We start from the raw sequence: 20,875 nt of genomic DNA, 5'->3' as shown, positions 1-20,875 counted from the left end.
CTAGTTTGGGACAGCAGCAGTGCAGGACTTCTAATGGAGACAGATAAGACTCTAAGCACTGTACGCCAATCTTGAGTTACACATTCGTGCACTTAACCCCGTACAAATGTCCAGTAAGGAAATTCGGAAGCAGCACAAGAGACTACAACTGAACTGCGCATGAGGTTACTCTAACAAGCTATTTCATTGTGTATGACCTTCTATACGTGCCATTTCATTGGAGCATTTATCTGTGCAACTGTGATGCGGAATAAATGCTGTGCTGCAGTGGTTTTTTGAACTTCAAGTAGATGTGTATTCATGAAACTTATGTAAAGCTGAAGTCATGATGGAATGCAACACGTTGCACATCCCGCTCAATGCATTTGCTAAGATATCTATTTAATTTTCATTAATCTTGCAGTAAAGTTAAATTTCAACTCAATTTGTTCTTCATTTTGTGGACACCGAGGCTGTGAAATTAAGTAGCAAAAGAAAACGCATCCAATAAATTCCTAAACCATGGGCTCCCTTCCTTTGAAGAATACAGTGGCTGGCTCCTGGGGTTAAAGACAACGGCTAGTCCGGCTGCTCTTTCCCTGCTGAACTGCCCACGCCGGTTTGGCACGAGGTAGTTGGGCCAAAAGCTCCCATTTCAGTTGCCTGTAATACCTCATTCCAGGTATCAGTTATGAGCTTTCTTGTTGAGATTCAGTGAGAAATCTAGGGTAGGCCAGGCACAATTACTGTCACCTGTTAACATCTTAGTCTGGAAAAGCAAAATTATTACAGATTACTTAATTTGCTTTCTGAACAAAGAACTCGTTTGCTTTAACAGTAATGTATTTGCTAAAAGTCTTAGTGATGTATCTACTTCCGCTACAATATTTAATCTGATACACCAGGAAAATCTGTTGTCTTACAAGGCGAGATAGCAGCTGTGCACTGTTGTGTGCAAGTAACTTTCCTTGTGCGGGAACAGATAGCCAGATAATCACATCACCGGTAATACAGAAACTGACTTCAGAATGGAGAAGCGCAGGTTTATAGTTAGAGTCATACAAAGTCTGTAACTATCAAAATATTTATTGGAAATTATAAAATTTAAATAATAGCTATACCTTATATACACACAGCTACAGTTTTAGAAAATAAGGTTTCATAGTTGACAAAGCTCAAGAAAAAGTCCAACTACATCAATACTAAAGTTTTCTTGAAATCCAGACTTACTCTCTACACTTCAGTTGGTACGTCACTTCATTCAAATGCAATCACAGTACTTTACACGCTGGAGTTTGGGTACGCTCCTTGAAATAAATAATTTATAAATACAAAAACTTCAGACTGGACAACAGGGTTTGACCCCTTTCCTCATTCTTCCTCAAACTTGTGAGCATTTTTAATGCAAATGATTGTTATTTTACCTCTTCTCTTTCTAAGTAACACACACAGAAGTTGTCCTTACTCAGAAGCGCCATGGAGTCTCCACTAGAATGCCAGGAGAGAGAGACGATCTGGAAGTCACCTGCAGAAAGAGATGGGAGTTTGTCAGCGAGGAGCTGACGGTCCCTCCTCTGACTCTAGGAAGCGGCAGCTGGAGTGAGTCACGCACACCGCAAAGAGCACCCTCCCCGTCTCGGAAGCCTTCGCGGGGTGTTCCACTTTGTTACCGCTGCAGTAGAGCCACTCTGTTCTCCTACGCGGCAGTGCAGATAAGCTGCGTTACTGGCTCTTTCCCCCAAACCTACAGTCGCTTTTACAGTTACAGCTACTCCACATACAAGCATAGATTTTGTAGACTCATCATTTTCATGCAAATAGGTACCACAAGGTTGTTCACTGGTGCAAAGCTGCATACCCCAATGATGTTGCCGCTCCTTGTGTAGAGGAAAAAGTTGAATCTCTGCGATTTCTTTTCTGTTTAATATGCAGGAAGGCATTTATGTGATGTAGCTAATGGCCTTGTATCACTTACTGCCAGCCATAAAACTTCTCATCACACAGGCTGACTTAGAGTTCAGGTTCACATATATTCTTCTATCTTTCCACATCAGATTTCCTAGGCACATTTTCCCCCGTTAGTGTTTTGTTGTAGTTTGGTTGTTTTCAGAATACCCCAAAACATTATAGGCATTTCAGAGTCTTTATTTCAACACTTGCCATTCTGCACAACTAGTTTCTATGTAAATAAACTGATGTGAATAGAAATCTTGAGAAATAATTCAATATACCATACGATTAAAGCAACAATTAAATCATTGTTAGCTCTCTCCTTGATATATTTTATCATGTTTGCTATGTCTCATTATGAACTCCTCTTTTTTGAGGACAGAAATACCTGTTTTTAAAAAGCTCCAAGAACACATCTGAGCCATTTATATGATAATGCTCGGACCAACTTATAAGTGGAAGAGTATTTTGTAAATAGGCAGCTGGTGACAGCCTGTGGGAGTTAGTGCAGGCAGCCTTACCTTCCGTTGGCACCTGCACTGACACGCATCCGGCTGGGGACCACAAGTAGACTTTGCCGTTTCCTGTACACACGGCAAGGCGAGGCTGTCGCGGATCCCACTGGAAAGACTGGATCGCACACAGCTGCTCTAGGACTACAAACAGTTTCAGCTTTTGAATGTCCCAGATCCAGACAGCGTTAGGAATGTTATCTGGCAGAAAAGGAAGAGGTAATCATGTAAATACCTGAATGATAAAAAGAAAGATCACACTTTTTTTAAAGAAACGGGCATTAATTGAGGTCTAACATGACACAAACCATTTAGGTACACCACAGGTTTAACACCACTGGAGTTTTGCCTAGCACTGCCTTCAATTTTGCCTTGGAAATATTGCAAAAAGGATAAAAGACATGACTTAGTTTGTCTTCCAGTCCTTCACTGGCTTTTATCAAATTATTCACAATGATGCTGCTGTTGATGGGGTTTGCATCTGAACCACAGCTTTTGCATCCAGACCTAAACAGCCCTTCAGGACCATCGAAGGGAAAGATTAAACATTAATTCCATGACTTTCACTATCTGAGGTAATGAAAAGCCCCCCTACTACACATTCCTAAGAATTCTGCCTTTCAAGAGACACTTGCTGTAAACGGAGGAGGAAAGACTGTGTATTTCATTTTCTAATTCAGTGAGCTCCCATACATTTGAGGAAATATAAAAAGCATGCTATTTTCATTAAAGAGAAAGCCAAGACTGAGTTAATGCACTGACAAGCGGTTCTGGCAGCTCACAATACTCTACGTACGCTAGAAGACATAGGCTGAATCACGTTTGCACACCGGAGAGCCGATTTTAAATAGGGCCATGAGCCTTCCCATAGTGCAGAACAGCCGACCCATTACTGTCCTCGTTTCTTCTGTGAAAACGCAGCACACACAGCCAGGAGGTTTCCCTCTAACGTGGGGCGGGAGGACCTTACCGTTTTTGGTTGCCAGGAAACAGTTATCGGGACTGAATGCCAACATCCCGACTCCCATCTTGGGATTCGCTCTGTCAGCAACTGGCTTGACATACTGTAAAGAGACCGGCACCTGGGCAATGTCATCTGGAATTTGAAACAGAAGTACTTTACTAAGCAAGCCTGAATGGACAAAATATTTAAATTCTGACTGTTAAACCCCCCCCTCATCTCTGAAGTGATAGGACCATATTTTACTCTTCTCCAAGATGTTCCAATCAAAAACTTCAATTGTTTTAAGATATTGTATCTTCATATAAACAGCTTACTATTCTTGCCCTTCTACAAAAAAAGGAAAGGCTGGAAATCCAGGCAAGTCTGAGATTAAACTATGAAAAAAAAGAGAGATCAAATTTTCTGCCACCTTTTAAGGAGGATTTCAAACAAACACCAATGAAAACAAAGGCAATTTACAGTACCACAAACAATGAGAAAGTAAGAAAAATAGAAAAAAATACTAATCATACATTGTTTGCTGTCTCTTTAATTTCAAAGCCTGTTGTCTGGAGGCAAGTTTAAAGCATTGCTACAACTATAGCTTTAGACAAAAGCGAAATGGCATTTTCATGCTCTGCTTTTTTACGTAACCTCATACCTAAGGGGTTAATCACTATCCTAAAACAGACTGCAAGACTGTAACACTTCCGATTTTTTTTTTAAATTACTGGAACTGCCACACACGATAAGATTCTTAATTGCAATAGTTCATCTGATTCTAGCAATTACCTGCAACAGTTAAACTAAGTCATGAAATAACACTGCATAGATTGAACAAATCAGAAAAAAATCCACACAATGTTAAGACAACATTTGCAAGCAACTCCAAGACTGAGATCTGGCTGCTAATCCTACACCCAAGCAGTACAGTTCTTTTCTGCAATATCCCGCTAGTCTTTAACCTGCCTTCGAACCACCACGCCGGCAGCCTCCCCTCTAGCGGGGTGCTTACTGCCTCGGAGCTCTTCGGGTCGCTTGGGAGCCTTGAGCAGAGCATCCAGAGGATCCACTCCAATATCGAAGAGGCAGAGTTAGAGTTCGCCTGTCATGTTTATTTATAGAAAGACTTCACGTGGCAAACTCAAGCGTCTCATTTTAGTAAACTTTGGCTTACATTTACTTTGCGTGCTGAAGAGAGAACTAGCCAATGCTCTTGTTGGAGGGAAAGAAAGTCTCTCTGTTTCAACAGATGGGGATTTCTCCACTTCTTTATACACAATCTACAAAGAAACAAGTGAGAGTTCTACAGAAGGGCCTCGGAGAATTGGAACACGGGCTATTACCAAATCATCCACATCCCACTAACTCGTTTTCCAGTGTATTGTATCTCAGCATCCCCCAGTTCATCAATGGAGGAAAGGGCTTCAGTAGGCAAATACCGAATCCGGCATTCTCAGCAAATCATTTGCTGTTTGGAACCGCGATCAGGAACACACCCCTGTGACAGATAAATGAACCCTGAAGTCTGCAAAGAATGAGTCTGCCAGAGTACACCTCATTCATTATCCCTGAGAGCTAAATCTGGCAGTACAATAAATTGTCTTCATTACAATGGGAATATAGATTTCATTTTTGCAACAAAGAATCTTCAATCGGATACTATCCTAAATAAATGCAAACAAAGTGCAACACTGCAGAAGGAAATAGCAAAAATATTTTAATACTGTGCCTACAACATATTGTTCCCAAACGCAAGCACCAGGATAAAATGCACCAACTGCAATTCCTGTCTGTGTAGCAGAGATTAACAGAGCTATTTCCATTTGGTTTCCGTTACACATTTTACACCTAACTGGAAGTAAGGGCATTTTTCAGTCGTGAGAAGGTTTGCGGAGGTGCATTTAATGGATCGTGCCTTGCTTCTGTTAAGGGGCATCAACACCATCACGTGAATATTGCAGACTTACAGCCTACACGTGTAAAGTCTTACAGGACACCTGCCCAGAGGCGAGACTAGTCCTGCCTCTGCAGCGGCACTGCTACACTGGGTGCTCTTTTCACCCTGATGGATGAGAACAGCTTGTGATTTTGGAACAAAAGCTACAGCTCTCTGCCTGCTGCCAACTACCCAAAATCTGCTGGGCCTTGCATATACATGTATGCAAGGAGAAAAATAAACGATGACAGACGTTTACGGGAAATGCTCTTTAGGTGAGCTGGATGAGCACATACAAGATGTAAATCTGATCACAATCCCGTTCCAACACTGTTTAAAGTTACGAATTCTATAAAGCTGAGACAAGTCTCTCCTCTTAAGTGTCCCAGTTTGCCATCATCTGCATGCCCAAATCTAACGCAATCACCATATACATCAAAATACACTGGCATACGACAGAAGTCATCTGAGAATCTCCTAGTGCTAAAGCTGAGAGGATCATATGTGCATATTCCATCAAACTTGAAAGGATTCCTCTATTTTTCTTACACCCCCAAATTTTCATGCAATTTCCCAAGCCCTGTTTACACATCAGGAGGGGAAAGAGCAATGTCTCCAGAATGCAATGTATTTACTAGCATCTTTCAGATACAAACAGCAGTGTCAAAGTGCTGCTAAACAGTCAATGGATTTTGGATCCATACTTACAGTCTTGGTGTTAGTAATGGTTGCTGGATGCTCAAACTCTGTGATCTTCTTCCAAGTTACATGGTTCAAGATACGCACCTAATGCAAGAAAGCATTGCAAGACAAAACTGTTATGACAAAGTTCTACAAATGGTTTAGATAAAAGAGAGAAGATAAACCTATTTCTTACCTTTTCATCATAGCTCCCAATTGCCAGAAATTGACTGCTGGGACTCCAGGCGATTGATTTGATGCCTAGCGACCATTCATAAGCCCGATATGTGGATAGCAGTCTGCCATCAAGGGAGTACAGCAGTATTTTATACTGAAATATAAATAGATTAATTCTAAAGACTAACAATAATGTTAAAAGCCATAGACAGGCGAAACCACTCCTTCCAAACTCTCCCTGCTTAAAATGTGGCAAGTTAAATACAAAGAGCATGGTCTCTTATCTGTGACTTGAGACAAGAAGCTCTAGGCTTCCAGCTTGGCTCTTTTGGCAGTCACAGAACACGTCCACCCTGTCCCCAAGAGCAAACACGCCCCACTGGGCCCGAACAACGGCCCATCCAGCCCGACACTCTTCAACAAATTCAGCCGCAGATGCCATTATGGAAGAAACTCATGCTCCTTCAGTATCTGCAAGCCAGCTGCTCAGGGATGTTACAGCCCTGCCCATCTCCAGGGGTATTCATTTTGATCATGCCACCCATAATTTTACGGCCACAGGAGGACACTTTTCTATACCTACAAGTTCACCTACTCAGAGCAGAAAGGTTAGCGATTTATGTATTCCTTGCTAACTTTTTGGATGAGTACTTTTACTTAACTGTAAAACTACTGTGCAATGCAATGTAAAGTAAAATGGTAGAATGTAAAGTAAAATGGTAGAAGAGTCTTACAGAAGAATTCTTTCATTATTTCAATAGTGGCTTCGGCAAAGTTTACAATCAATTTTTTTTCCCCCAAGATAAATTAGAAAGAAAGCTAGTAAGATAATTTGCTGTCATTAAAAGATTTACATAACAGTTTGAAATACACTTGTAAGGACATCTATTACCAATACAAGTATAATATTTAAAATGGACTGAGTTCAGCTTTTGTTATACTTAACTAGTGTTGTTTTTTTTTTTTTTCTTTTATTTTAGTTACTGCTTTATACATGGTGGCTACAAACCAACCTGAACTCTCCAATAGATAATCTGCTTTTCCCTCATACCTCCAGACATGTATCCCACGCTGCCAGAACACAGCCATTAGGAGCCCATTCAATCCCAAACAGATCTTGCGTTTCAGTGTCAAAATGCTGCCCCCAAAAGAGAAAAAACAAAACCATTTGAAATACACTAACAAATACTATTGCATCTGACCTAACATAGTCCTCAGTTTTATCCTTTTAAGTGCTACCTCAAATGCAAAAGAGCCTTTTGTACACTAGCACAGAAACAGAAATATTTTCTTTTGTAATAGTATGCTGCATTCACTGTTTCTTTGGTTTCCCTTTACAGAAAAGGCAAAAAGTTGCTATACCTTAAAATGAACAGCATTTCATAAGAAAACAAAGTAGTTACACTGAATCAGTCAAGAAATTTAGCCAGCCTAATTCCTTGCCTCAGAAAGACCGGTACAGGATCACTAGGGAAGAGCTTGGGAACATGACAAGCATTTAGTGGCATTTCCCATATTTTGCTGTCAGCTTCTAATGAGACTCCGAATTCCTGAACCAGAGGTGACACTACCTATGGACTAGTTCTTAATGAGTTTCAATTGCTCAGATCCATCGGGTCCTCTGAGGCATGCTAGTGTGCATCCTTCACAGAGTGGTCTCATTGTTAAACAGAAAATGTGACAATTTATATTATACATTCCAAATGATCACTTTATCAAGCATTTGGTACTTTCATTATTATAATGTAGCATAATTTGTTGTAAATAAGCTCATGCAAGAATTTAAAGGTGAACTTTTGCACTCCATCAGCAATTCTTTATGCACGTACGGCATATATTGGTCTCCTGAACAGAATGCTGCTACAGAAGTACGCCTGCAGGCCAATGAAGGGGCCAGATGCTGGACGGAAAATACATTGGCAAGTCTAAAACCAGACTGCCAACGCGACTGAGCTTAAAGTGCCGTGCAACATATGCTTGTAGTCTGTGCAGAAGCAGTGGAAGGCAGGGACGTATCTTACTCTCAGTAGCTGCCAGTCGCTGCATACAAAGATGCTAATGAAGTCCTTGCAGTCACGTCTTTCTGCTACTGCCATATAGCGGCCATCCTTAGTGAAAGCTACCCCTGCCAACAGGACAAAGTTAATTAAAAAAAATAGAGAGAGAGAAAATAAGACAGAATAGCTGACGATTCTTCAATGAAAAGCAGCTACTCCCAATTAAAAGGAGAAGTAAGAAGAGAAGGAAAAATATCTTCAGAGAAGATGACATTAATCAAGGCAATGAATAGTTTTACTAATTTGCTTGTGTTGGCAACTCAAACTTTGCATATGCTATTTCTAAGGATGCAGCTCCACAGCTATTGCAGAACTTTAGCATGCTTCAAAAAACCACGTTTGACTACTGACAGACAGTTATTATATAAAAAACACAGATTTCAAATAAACAGTTCCTTTCGTCTAGCTAAATGGATTAGTTACGCAAACATTGGTACTCCACTGACTTCCAGGCACTGGTCCCCATCTATTCGTATTTTACATGTAATACATAATTGCCTTTGTCATATGTGGGATGTTACTATATACAAGCCTCAGGCAGGAAGCTGCTAACCACAGCCACGTGGCTAGAGAGCCCCGACATGAGCTTCCCTTTCAAACCTTTTCATGTGTAAAAGATGACAAAAGCCACTTCGGATTAGTGTTTTTCATCAGCAATGCATCCAGCTTAATTTAATGTCTTCAAGGACCCTCCAGGGGCGAACACAGCAGAAAGATGCTTATTTGAAGAGGCGGCACATAGATCAGATGTAACCCTTCACTGGCAGTGAGGACGCGACAAGCCCAGAGCACCGCAGCAAGTGGCACGCGGGTACGGATCTCGGGCGTGCGTGCCCGAGGGCGAGCTAACCCCTCCGTCTTCCGTCATTACACGTCAAACTCATTCTCCCCTTCCTGCCACATTAAAAAATACCATTCCTGCGTTAGATTTGTGACACTTACCCTGCTGACAAGCTTTGGGATACTTGATGTAAGACACAGATTTCGTACACAAGGACCACACCGTTATCCGCAGCTGTCACAGACAGAAAGAAACAAGGAAATATTTGTTTATTTTTGTAGATTAAAAAAATAAGCAAATAGAAACCCGTAAACCTAACTCAAGAACACAAAGCAGATCAATACACCTTCTGTGGCTAATGCAACTTTGCAGTATTCCATGTAGCTCAAACGCAAAGCCCGAAGAAGTAACTGCAAGGAATTATCTCCCAACTGCCTTCAGCTCGCAAGGTTACTTATTCCAAATTAACATTACGGGCACACTGGATACTCTAGAGGGTATGAGATGCAGAGCACCAATACGGAGAAAAGCTCTTCATTAACATTAAAGTTACTGATATTAGCACGACTCTAGCTACATGACTGCCAGTATATCGTACATAGACACTCTCCAGTTGGAAAAACACAGTTTCATCGCAGAGTCTGGAAAAGAGATGAGAAGTTTCTTGCATTTAGGAACGGATGAGGCGTTACAGCAGCTTAAGAACATCGTATCTCTTGGGACAAGACTACTAAGTATGAAAATTTAGCTGTATTTTTCAACTTTTGGACACACTCAGCTTTGACAGCTATTTTGCATTTTGCTCTTTCCTCCTCAGCCACCCACAAGAAGGCAACATTACATAATTACTGAAAGAATTAGGAAAAAAACAAATTATGGTATGCAAAGCAAGGCATTAACCATCTCGTTTGGGGTATTTCTGGAGGCTGGTACATCCGTAAAACACAAGAAGTGTGGAGAAGGCAGTCAGCTGCAAAACAAGCCTCTCCACAGCTCTTCAAGGTCACAGCCTGCATTCTGGAAGCTCTGTGTTGCCATCTGCAGATTATTCAATTAAAAACAAATACTTACTCTCCCTTAGCAACGGCAGCCACACCAGACATATGTGCATTAATCAGTATGTCATGTGAACCTTTGCATTTATATCTGGAGCGAGGAATGTTTCCAGTGTCATTTTTTTCTTGTGTTTTCCTACATTTTATTGCACCAAGGTAAGAGATTCCACAGGCGACGCAGATACGACTATTTTTGCAAGAAAGCGCCACTGTCATAAAGCCACCTTTCCAGAACTACTGAACAACAAAATTAGTTCCGATTCACTCTGTAATTAAAACGTCAGCACTGTCTACCAGCTCATCACCCTCCCGCATCGGGTGCGGGCCATCAGCATCACCAGCGCTCTTGGGAGGAAGTTTCTGCTACGCTTTTTTGCATGTTTGTCCTCAAAGCACATTTTCCTTCCCTGAAATAATGGCTCCTATTCAACGGTGACAAAGGACCCCAAGGTAGCATCGTAGGTATCTGTTCTACCTGGCAACGCTATCGACTGTGCATTGCAGCAGAACCTGGAGGGTTTTTTTCATTGCTGACATTATCATTTTTGCTAGAAAGCACGATACAAGTCATCGACAGGGTATTCAAACCAAGTTACAGAATCCTAATAAATGGTGCCTCCCTCCAGAGGTACATGGAGCCCCAAAGCAAAAGAGCAGCAGTAGCTGTTCTCCCTACTGCTTTTTATATACAGAAGAAAAATTTGTGTTGTCTGTTCAAATCTCAAAAAATTTTTTTGTTTATTTATTACAGGAAAGAGCACCACCAGATTGGATTCCAGTCCACCTCTATCCAAAATCTAAAAAAGGTGTTGGACCACTATTTAATGCAGTGTTTATTGTTCTCTTATTTTACAGGTATGAAATTACAACTAGGCATCTATAGTACCAGCCTTAAGTTTAGCAGGTCCCAGAGGAATCCACTAGATGAACAACATTAATCAAGTTTTATCACTGCAACTGCTCACTTCTGGACATACGAAAATACAGCATTGCTAGTCTGCTCTTCACGCAAGATTTACTTTAAAAATACCAACACAATGCCTACTCACATTCTTCTATAGCAACTGCAATAGTGATAGGCTGCTCGCTCCTATTAATTGCGGCATTAAATGTACTTGCTGCTGCTCCTCCCTTACCAAACCACACAGCATACACAACACACATTCTACAGCCACTTAATACAAGCTTAGCAGCTGCAAGCTTTAAATGCTGAGGTCTAGATCGTCATTTTTCCTGACAAAGGCATCCAAGTTTATATCTGTGCTGCTACTTGGCCTCACAATCAACTCACCTGGCCTGCTGTGCGTGAAATGCACTTCTACCCTGGACCACATCGGCCAGCTCAGAGCCTCAGAACCGGGCAAAACCTTACTGCTCACACCAGGCTCAAGCACATCAGAAGGGGAAAGTCTCCAGAGGTCAGAAACAGTACCATCACGTGCAGAGCTCTTCCTGTCACCTCCTGCCTTGCCTGAGACTCCACTGCAGAAGAGAAAAGGCAAGGACACCTTCGTTTTGAAAAGTCCTTCAGCATCCAGCTCTGCTTCATCCTTGGGTGCAGTCCTCTGCTGCTCAGACAGACCCTTCTCTAAAAGAGTCAAGTTTTGTAACTCCCCAGCCAAGGCACTAGTAACGGTTGCCCTGTTCATTCCCGTCATGCTGCGCTTCGCTGCTGAGCATATGCTTCACCGAAACCGAAATTTTCAGTAACATTAAACACTGACACTGTTGGAGTAGTGCCTATATATACCTCCTCAACACATCATTCCTAGCATGTACGGTATAAATTGCAATAACGGCATTGCAGTACCGGGGAGAGACTACAGAACACAACCAACACACATTCATGGGATGTTCACACCCAGGCTACAAAAAAAAAAACACAAAAATATACTTTTGAAAGCAAAGACCTACTATTATACTGGATGCCTACAACCCTTTGATAACCAAAGCACTTCAGACTTGATCTAAATCAGTCACAACACACCCATAACAGCTAATAAGATCCTCTATTCAACTTCAGCATCTCTCCCCGAAAAGGCTGCAGGCCAGTAAGAGAGGCACACAACGGCAAGTCGGAGACGACGTACCCGCACTGCCGTCACTTCATTGCAACCCCTCGCCCAAGTCACGCCCCACAACCTGGAGGTTTTGGCCTCGTGTTAGAAACAGGTGAGAGCAAACCATTTTGATTCTGGCCATCAGGAGTCATTTCAGTCATTCTATTTGTATACACCCAAACATTTTTATAAACTGAGAAAGTCACATTATGTGCTGAACACACGGACTTCACACCTGTCTTACACGGATTAACAATATGTGTACAATTAAACTGTGACAAAGGGAGAACCTTCATATTCCCAGCTGGAACTGAAACACTATTTCACAATCTTGCCCAAGCTGCCAACGTAAACCAGCCCGAGAAAGATTATTTCACAGCTAGCAGAAATGATTATGAGAGACAGAAACATAAAATGCACAGAGGGTGAAAAAAGAAAACCAAAAACTTCAGAAGTTAGAATAAATTGCATTGCTCTTATTTGCTTTTCTCCGAGACTTTGTGGGGAAGAGACAATTGCTTTTACAGCAGGAGAAGAGATCATGATCAATTAAGTCTGCAGCAAGCACTTCTTCACTGATCATTTTGAGGAGTACTTTCTCTTTAGCGCAGATGACTCGATTAAGTGGAGTTGTCAAACTCAAATGCTAACGATAATGGTGTCTGAGAAGTTTTCAGCTGTTGTTTTGCAGTGGAAAACCAAACCAAAAGCAGAAGCATTTTTAAAATAGCCTAAAAACAGCTGAGAAATAAAAGGTATTTAGATGGTAACGTGATAAACAGTCTCCAGTGCTGGGTTCAGGACTACGGCCCAATGTTGACAGCTATAGGCAGGTGTAAGACTGGTGATTTTCAATAGATAAAAACACACTTTTAAACAACCTTGCATCTCAAATGACTGTCAACTTTTGTCCCAGACTTGACTGGGTCACAAGGCCTCCTTACATAGCAGTGTCTGTCAGCACCGGATTTCAGAAGATTATTCAGAGCACATTCCTCGACAGAAAGCATTTTTCAACCAATGTAGCCATTTACAGTTACTAAGGATTAGCTCCAATATACACAGAAACACACACTTTTTTCCCCTGCTGCTGTAGTTCAAGAGAAGCTCCTTAATGCTTCAGTACCTAACGTGGAACTAGAGAAAGCACAATATATGTAGCTTATAAGTATGGCTCTTGGAAGAGACACTCAAGAACAATGCTGCTGATCTTCAAACTATTTATCACAAAACATGAAAGTCATGAAGAAGCAGAGGATCCATTTGCTTTCTCCGGATCTTTCACCTGCAGCTCTTGTTGAAGCTCTCCATGTGCCTAGGACTTCGGGTGGAAGGACGGCACTGCAAGAGGAGAGATGCCTGGTACACCACCTTCCACAGGACAAACCGATCACGGGGAACCTCCTAGCCATCGGCTTGCTGTGCCACGCACTGCAGGCATGCAGAACTGCCGCACAAAACGGATTTCAGCAGGAGAGGAATCACCCGCTACAAAATACGTAACAAACGATAGCTATGGGACAACAAGCTGCTTTCCAGTGCACTGCATGAATCAATATAATTAATGTGGTGTTCCAGCTTTTTCAGATTCCAGATAGAGTTGGAGTAGCAGGCTTTCAGAGGGTGTTTTTCCAACTAACTTAGATTTGCTCTTGATTAATCAAATGAGAAAAAAGTACCTCCATTTCCCCACTCCCCTCCCCACCCCAAAAAACCCTGCTTTTCCTAACAACTGTACTCTAGCTTGGTATAAACAACAAGGTGATGAAAAATCAAGTTGCCACTATTCTGACCACTCTCACGTGGAGCTGTAAGGTATAAGCAGACAATTAATGAAACAAAGCCTTCCAAGTTTGGAAGTACCTTTGAATATATGCAGCTGCCCAATAAAACTAGTTTTTGCCTGGCAAAACCTAGCAAGTCTGTAACTCACCTTGCGGTTTGCCAGTCTGGATAGCAGCAGTGACAGTCCCCAACAGAAGGAAATCCTCCAATCCAGCATAGCAAGAGTTTAAGGAACAAGCCTACATCTTTCCTACAGCTCAACAGAATTCCCAGCCCAGATGCTGATGGAATGACCCCTCCACACATAACACTTCAGCTAACATACAGCACAAAGATGCTTTCAAAATTTTGGGCCGAGTAACTAGGTGCTAAACACACTTTTGTAATTAAGCACAGTAAATTCCTCTGCATCTGCCAGTAATCCATTATTGTGAAAAACAATCCACTCAAGTGAAAGCACAGAGTCTCTATATACTTCGTCCGATAAGACTGTACCATTTAATTGCCTTGCATATCATGCTGTTTATTGCAGTAACTGTGTAAAGATTTAGACAGGTACCCGTACTACTCAATATTACTGTACATTGTGTAACAATTCTGGGACCCAAAAACCTGCACCTTGTTACAGACTCACCTCCAATAAAATGATCGCATTTGCAGAGTTGTGTTAATACTAAGCGCGTATAGAGCATTGCTGCCCATCTCAAAAGACTGAACAGAGTCAAAATGGATTTTGGAAACGTGTCAGAATCCTGATGCACTCATCTCGAGTTAGGAACTGCACACCAGTCACATCAAAAAACCCACAACATTATTCACTGTAACGCTGTACACAGAAAGAACTTGACTGCAAGTTAGCCAATGAGTGATTTTTCGGAGGCACTAGTAAGTTTGGATTGCTAGAAATAAGTTAGCACAACCATATCCTTTAAAAAATTTCTAGGAATAAGAAATTATTTGTGAGCTTACAGTGGAGCTCACATGTTGACCTGAAGAATTACAAGTATGAGTCATTAGTTGGTGCTGTTTGAAAGCATCAGGCTACCAAAGCCAAGCTGCACTGGTTGACAGGGAACCCCTAAGCCCTCCAAGCAACCTCTGAATTTGATAACGTACATAAGACACCAATATTAAGTATCTTGACAGTTTCTGTCTCGAGCACTGCTCACGTCTGTCCCACCAGACTATGGATTTAGCATAGAGAGAGTAAACACAACTCAGACATCGGCATAACCCAGGCAGCTGTCTGACAAAAGCTAATTTAGCAACCTGTTTACAGCTGGAAAGAAAACTTATCCCAACACAGATGCCAGCTTGGCAAAGGCTTAATGAAATCCTCTAAGGTCAAACCAAGTTCTGTTGGGAGGCAATAAATACTTGCTAGTCCACCCCCACACGCACGTGCCATGAGATACTCACTTGTAGCACATAGCACCAGCCTTCAGTTTGGGTTACTCAGACTACACCACTTCTGCCTATCAGGCATGTCTTTACTGACTTCAGGTTGAAACTCTGGACTCTTTTTTTTATTTTAATCACCATCGGGGTTATCCATTCCTGGGAAAACTAAGGCCTAAATTCATCTCACTCCTCATAACCCACTATCTAGAGGGGTAGGGGAATGGAAAGAGACTGCTTTATAGCCAGAAAATCTCTACCCCACTCAGCACTAAAAATCCTTGCCAGCACTAAACATCCTTGCCAGAGAATTCCCCCGTGTGTGCATTGGGAACTACACCGTAGCTGTATGCAAGTCTCTCCACAGGTTCCCTTGAGAGCATCAGCATTTGCGCTAATTCTGGTCCGCACACACAGAGACAAAGTCCCCCTTATATATTCCATTCACATCGGGCTTTGCATGAAAAAAGGAAAAACCTTACATTTAATTCAGTGCTAGGAAGGGTTATGACAGAATAGCCTGTCATCTAAAATCCATCTACAGTTTTGAAAGAGTAAATATAGCAAAGAGAACAATGTCTTACGTGTAGTTCTTAGCTATTTTCTGACCGTTCATCATTGTACTGAATAACATGAATCGTCAGCTCTAATCCAAAGACTACAAAGGCAGAGAGTCAGACTCCCACATGCCTTCCAACAAGCCCAGTGCCCAGCATCCACAGACTGATTTGGATTCTACCTTAGTTGGGATTCCAGAATATGTCTCTTAATCAATAAGCACTTATAGGTGTTTTAATTTTGCAAGTGCTTCTATCAACAGCAGTCTGACTCCTATGTGTAAAATAAAAAAAAAGTATTGCCAGGATCTGGATCTAAATCTCATCTCATAGGTCAATAAACCTAAGACCATATTTTTTAATTCCATAGCCACTCCTAAATGTTTATGGTTTGGGGGTTTTATTGCTAGAAACCCTGAGCCTTCCCTGAGCTACAACACATGTGATTTCTAAAATTGCTTTGATGAATGTCAGCTACCCCTACACTTTTCTCAAACACACAATTTTACCTTCAAAGCTAAGTGTCCATTTTCTATCTTATCATCAGAAGCAAGAGGATAGAATGTTAACAGAATAACATCTAAACTGGAACTAACCTAGATTACATGTATGAATATAGGAGAACTATATCCGCGTTCTTTACCACCGCTGCAGCTTTAAGAGCTTTAGGTTATTTTAAGAGGCAAAGGGCAGACAGTAACATCTGACACCGTCCAGAGCAGTGATGACTTCACACTTACATGGAACTCAGTCGTATTGAGAATGTGACGACCATCCGGGCTCCAGCATGAAGCCACCAATCCTGCCGACCCCTCGTCTATCTTACAGTGCCAGTCTGGCTGCTCCAAGGACCAGACCTAGGTCAGAGAGGAAACCACACGGACAGTGCACCGAACGAACAGCTCACCAAAGGCTTTGCTTACGAGAATACGCTACAGCGAGAAAAGCTTCCTGTATCGCCTAAGAGAGGTCAGGAAACCTCTGAAAGCCCGTGGCCATGAAGGACTGGCGCTGGATCCCACTACAAAAGTAAGCCCCACACCTCCGTGTGTTAATACAAATTGTAAAGTAAGGTGTTGGTTTTTTTTCCTGTGACAAATATTCTGAACATCCCACACTTAAAAAAGAGTTTTAGTCCATTTAACAAGTTTGCATGTATTTATTTCCTTCTGAACTAAGAAACTGTAAGATAATCTCCAGCTTTGATTTGTTTTGATAAATATTTTTATTCTAAATTTGTTTTTTTTTTTTCAAACTAAGATGTTTGTCTTGGTTTTAAAAATAATGGCATGCTGGGTTATCCACAAACCACGTGTTATCGATAACAACGCCAGTTACTTTAGCAAAAGCAGTGAATGAGTGCTTGCTGTCAGGGAGCTCTCACGCACACCACACACGAGTCCCCAGCAGGGAAGGTATTCCGCCCGGCGTTTGTCCTTACCTGAACAATCCCTCGCTTGTACATGGCACACAATATGAACAGAGAATCAGACGACCATTCTATATACTGGATCTGATCCAGGCACGTGTACAGCTGGAGGATCTGGAGGGTGTTCACATCCCGAACCACCAAACGGTACTGCACGCACGAAGCCTGAACGAGAACAAAACCCAGGCTGAGCTGGTGCCGAGCACCGGGCTCGGGAACACGACGGTCGCTGCGCCGTGGCAAAACGCCGCGCTGCCGCCGTCTCGACACGCTTCAGACGCAATTAGGGTTTTTAATTTCAGAGAGGCTTGACGTGCGCTGTGCTCTACAGCGAACTACAGGAAAAACAGCTAAACCAGGAAGGGGGTTATATTAATAAAAAGAATCCTCGTTCATTCTATCGCTGCCGGTTAACCAATTCTACTTTTTAAGAAAACCATTCTTTGTCTCATAACTATTATTTTATTTAATTAACCGGAATCAGGTCTCCACTATAAAGACCCGTGCTGACAGCCTCTCAGCCAGCAAGCCGTCCCACAGGCACGGGTCGGTTTTTGCGGGACCGACACCACTGCGGCTGCTTCTCCCCTGCCCGGCCCCGGAGGCCCGGCCGCCGCCCCGCCCGGGGGGGCCGCCCCGGGGGCCGCCGCCGCTGCACGGCCCGCAGCGGCCCGGCTCCACCGGCCGCCGCGGCGGGGAGAAGCCGCTGCCTGGCGGTCGCCCGGGCCGAGCCGAGGGCCCCGGCGCTGCCGCTTGGCCCAACGGCCTCCTCAGGCCGCGGCGCCAGGGCGGGCGGGAGCGGCCCCGGTTCCAGCCGACTTCCCCCCCGCCCCGCAGGCGGCGGCCTCTACTCACCAGGCAGCGGCCGTCGGGGGAGAACCTGCCCAGCAGGCCGGAGAGCTTGAACAGCTCCGAGAAGTTCATGGCGGGGCGAGCGAGGGGGGCGGCCGCGCCGCGATTCAAACCCGCCCGCTCCGCCCGCCGCCGCCGCCCCGGCCCTCGCCCCGGGGCGGAAGCGGGCGGAAGGGGCGGGAGCGGGGCGGCCGGGCGGCCAATGGGAGCGCGGGGCGCCGCCCCGCGGCACGCCGGGAGCTGTAGTCCTGGGGAGGGGCGGTGCCCCGGGGCGCCCGGCGGCGGGAAGCGGGCGGGAAGCCGCCTGGTGAAAGTAATTATTATGCAAATGAGCCGTTTAATGAGACGCGGCGCGGTCAGGCGCCGGTGCCCGCCTTCCCCCGTCTGCCCCCCCGCGGCCCGCCGGAGGCGGCCGGGCCTCCCCCGGGGCGTGCGCTCCGCCGGCGCGGCGCTTTTCGGCGGGCAGCGGCCCGGGCTAATTACGCCTGCGGGCTAATTACTGCCAGCGACGGGAGAAGGGGCGGGACGGCCGGCAAGGGTCCCCGGCTAGGACAGGGCCTGCAAATGGCCATAGAAATACACCAGTAAACACGATGCTAACTGGATTAGAACGAATGAATAAATAAATACATAAATAAATACATGCATAAAAAAATAAATAAAGTTTTGGGTGGAGAAAGAGCCAAGGATCGCCAGCTAAGGGGAGAAGCCTGGATAAGCCCTGACAGGGTACATATTCCCTTGGGAAACAGCCCCCCCGGTGCAGGCGGCTGCCGGGCTGGGCGCAGGGTGTGTCTGAGCCAACTGGGGGGACCGAGGACCGGGACCGGGGCGTCTGTGCCCTAAAAACGGTCTGGTCCTTCGGGCAACGGGTGCAAAAGCTGAGGAGGCCTCCGTGCCCCTTCGCTGCTGGCCGGCCACCCGGCAGCGGGGCACGCGGGTCCCCCCTGTGGGGTCCTGCCAGCCTGTCCCCCCGCATTTGTGGGTGGGCTCCTGCGTCCGGCGAGGGCAGCGCCCCGAGGGGCACCCCACCTCCGTAGCTGGGGAATACAATCACCGTCATTTAAAAAATAAACCGTGGCATCAGAGCAAACATTTGAGTCTTGTTTTCATTATGGCTTAGGCATTTAGACCCCAAAAACTGGTTACAGCGGCTCCGATGTGTTTAGGGGCTGGTAAACGTGTCGGTTTTCTGGCCCTACCCATAACGAAGGGACAGAGCGTGACAGCTGCTCCACAGCCACCGTCGGCCCCGGGGAGCCAAGTGCGGGTGCCTGCGGGCAGAGCGCTGGCCGCTGGCCTCCGAATGGAGGTGGGGGGCTTAAACGCGCAAACGATGATTTAACAGCGATGAACACTGCTCGCCGCGTTCCCCAGGTCACAGGCTAAACGGCAAGGGACCAGCAAAACCGTAGCTTTTGAAAACGGGTGTCGGTGAGAAGGTATATCAGTGAGGCCACGCAACGCAGATAATCAGTCTCATGGCTGATGGTTTTTAATCAGAAATATTCAGTCTTCACCCACTGCACTCTATGGGCATCTTGGCAAGCCATTTTTCCCACTGTGGGACGCAGCGCAGTGAAACGCAGGGCTCTTGCTGGCCCCCCAGGCTGCCCCAGTCCTCTGACAGCCCAGGAGGGACGAGCTGGTCATTTCTGACCAACGCAAGCACAAAACCAGCTCGGCCATCAGTCTGGTGAGGGCAAGAGCCTCCTTCAGAGCAGCGGTCTACGTCGAGTCTCCTTCCCCTCTCCCTTGCGATTAAACCCCAGCAGCCGCCTCGGGCACAACACTGCTGGGTGGCTGCCGGTGCCGGAGCCCTGAGAGCCAGCTTGCCCCCGAGTCACTTTGGCACTGGTGACCAGCTTAATTCCCCGGCACGCTTGGCTGAGCATTCCCCACCCCCTTGCAACTGCCTCCTATTCCAGGAAGGAGCGCACAAGCCTTTGCCTCACTTTTCACATAGCTTTCAACAGCTCCAATGTCATTGCCTAGGCGACCGGGACGCTACTTGATTGTAGTGCAGTAAATAACATAGATCCTCAATCCCAGGCCGCTCCTGTCTGCGGGAGACCTCCGGGGGAACTCGAAACGCTTGGGGAGCCAGAGCAGGTAGGAGGAAAAAGACGACAAAAGGAAACCCCTTGCTATTTGTGTGCGTGAGTTACTCAGCACGACCCTCTCTCGAGTGCTTGATAATGCAGCTGGAAGATGATTTGCGGCCGCTTTGCTTTGTAGGCTAGTTACACAATATTAAAGCGTCTTGGAAAGTTTGCTCCCAAGTGCCTTAGGTCCGGAGTTAAAGCACTTGTGGAGGTAAAACCAGCCAAGGCTTGACTGGGAGCAGCAGAGGTGGGGCTGGGTACCGCAGGATGCTGGGCTGGCTGCCTGCCGCCGGGTCCCGAGGCAGGGCTGACGCTCGGCTGCCAGGGAGGGAGGGAGAGTTGGCTGGCTTAGCCTCCTGCCCCATCGCGAGCTGCCTGTCGATGACTCTGTCCCTCAGAGAGGATTTCTGTCGAACCTGCCTGCTCCTTGGAAAGAAAATTCTTAGTAAGCTGCTGGACGCCAAGGAGGGCTGCTGAGATTCAAGTGTGCTGCAGGAGAGCTCGCTCACTCTTGGTCGCTTTTACAAGCCTCGTTTCGCAGGTGTGAATTTAATAATCTGGGATAAATGAGCAATAGCATGGGGTAGCGTTGGCACCTTGGGATCTGTCAGCGTT

General features: G+C 45.0%; 1 protein-coding gene across 1 annotated transcript; it reads right to left on the bottom strand.

Annotated features, from left to right (window-relative positions):
- Positions 1–534: 534 nt before the first annotated feature.
- On the bottom strand, positions 535–18,261 carry WRAP73 (WD repeat containing, antisense to TP73). The gene is made up of 12 exons (XM_082329140.1): positions 18,159–18,261; positions 17,316–17,468; positions 16,615–16,731; positions 9,181–9,253; positions 8,203–8,306; positions 7,233–7,319; positions 6,201–6,335; positions 6,032–6,109; positions 4,562–4,667; positions 3,412–3,537; positions 2,451–2,642; positions 535–1,504 (listed from the first exon to the last, which is right to left on the bottom strand). The coding sequence occupies exons 1-12, from the start codon at positions 18,225–18,227 to the stop codon at positions 1,395–1,397; spliced, it is 1,350 nt and encodes a 449-aa protein (XP_082185266.1). The 5' UTR covers positions 18,228–18,261; the 3' UTR covers positions 535–1,394.
- Positions 18,262–20,875: the final 2,614 nt, after the last annotated feature.

The sequence above is a fragment of the Platalea leucorodia genome (genome assembly GCF_965183815.1).
Source record: "Platalea leucorodia genome assembly, chromosome: 17".
Lineage (NCBI taxonomy): Eukaryota > Metazoa > Chordata > Aves > Pelecaniformes > Threskiornithidae > Platalea > Platalea leucorodia.
This window is presented reverse-complemented; position numbering and strand designations above follow the sequence as displayed.

Coding starts and splice junctions, on each gene's coding strand:
- WRAP73 (XM_082329140.1), bottom strand. CDS start 18,227: ATGAACTTCTCGGAGCTGTTCAAGCTCTCCGGCCTGCTGGGCAGGTTC. Junction 16,732..17,315: donor ACAAGCGAGGGATTGTTCAG/GTAAGGACAAAC, acceptor TCTCTGACCTAG/GTCTGGTCCTTGGAGCAGCC. Junction 6,110..6,200: donor TTGGGAGCTATGATGAAAAG/GTAAGAAATAGG, acceptor TTCTTGCATTAG/GTGCGTATCTTGAACCATGT.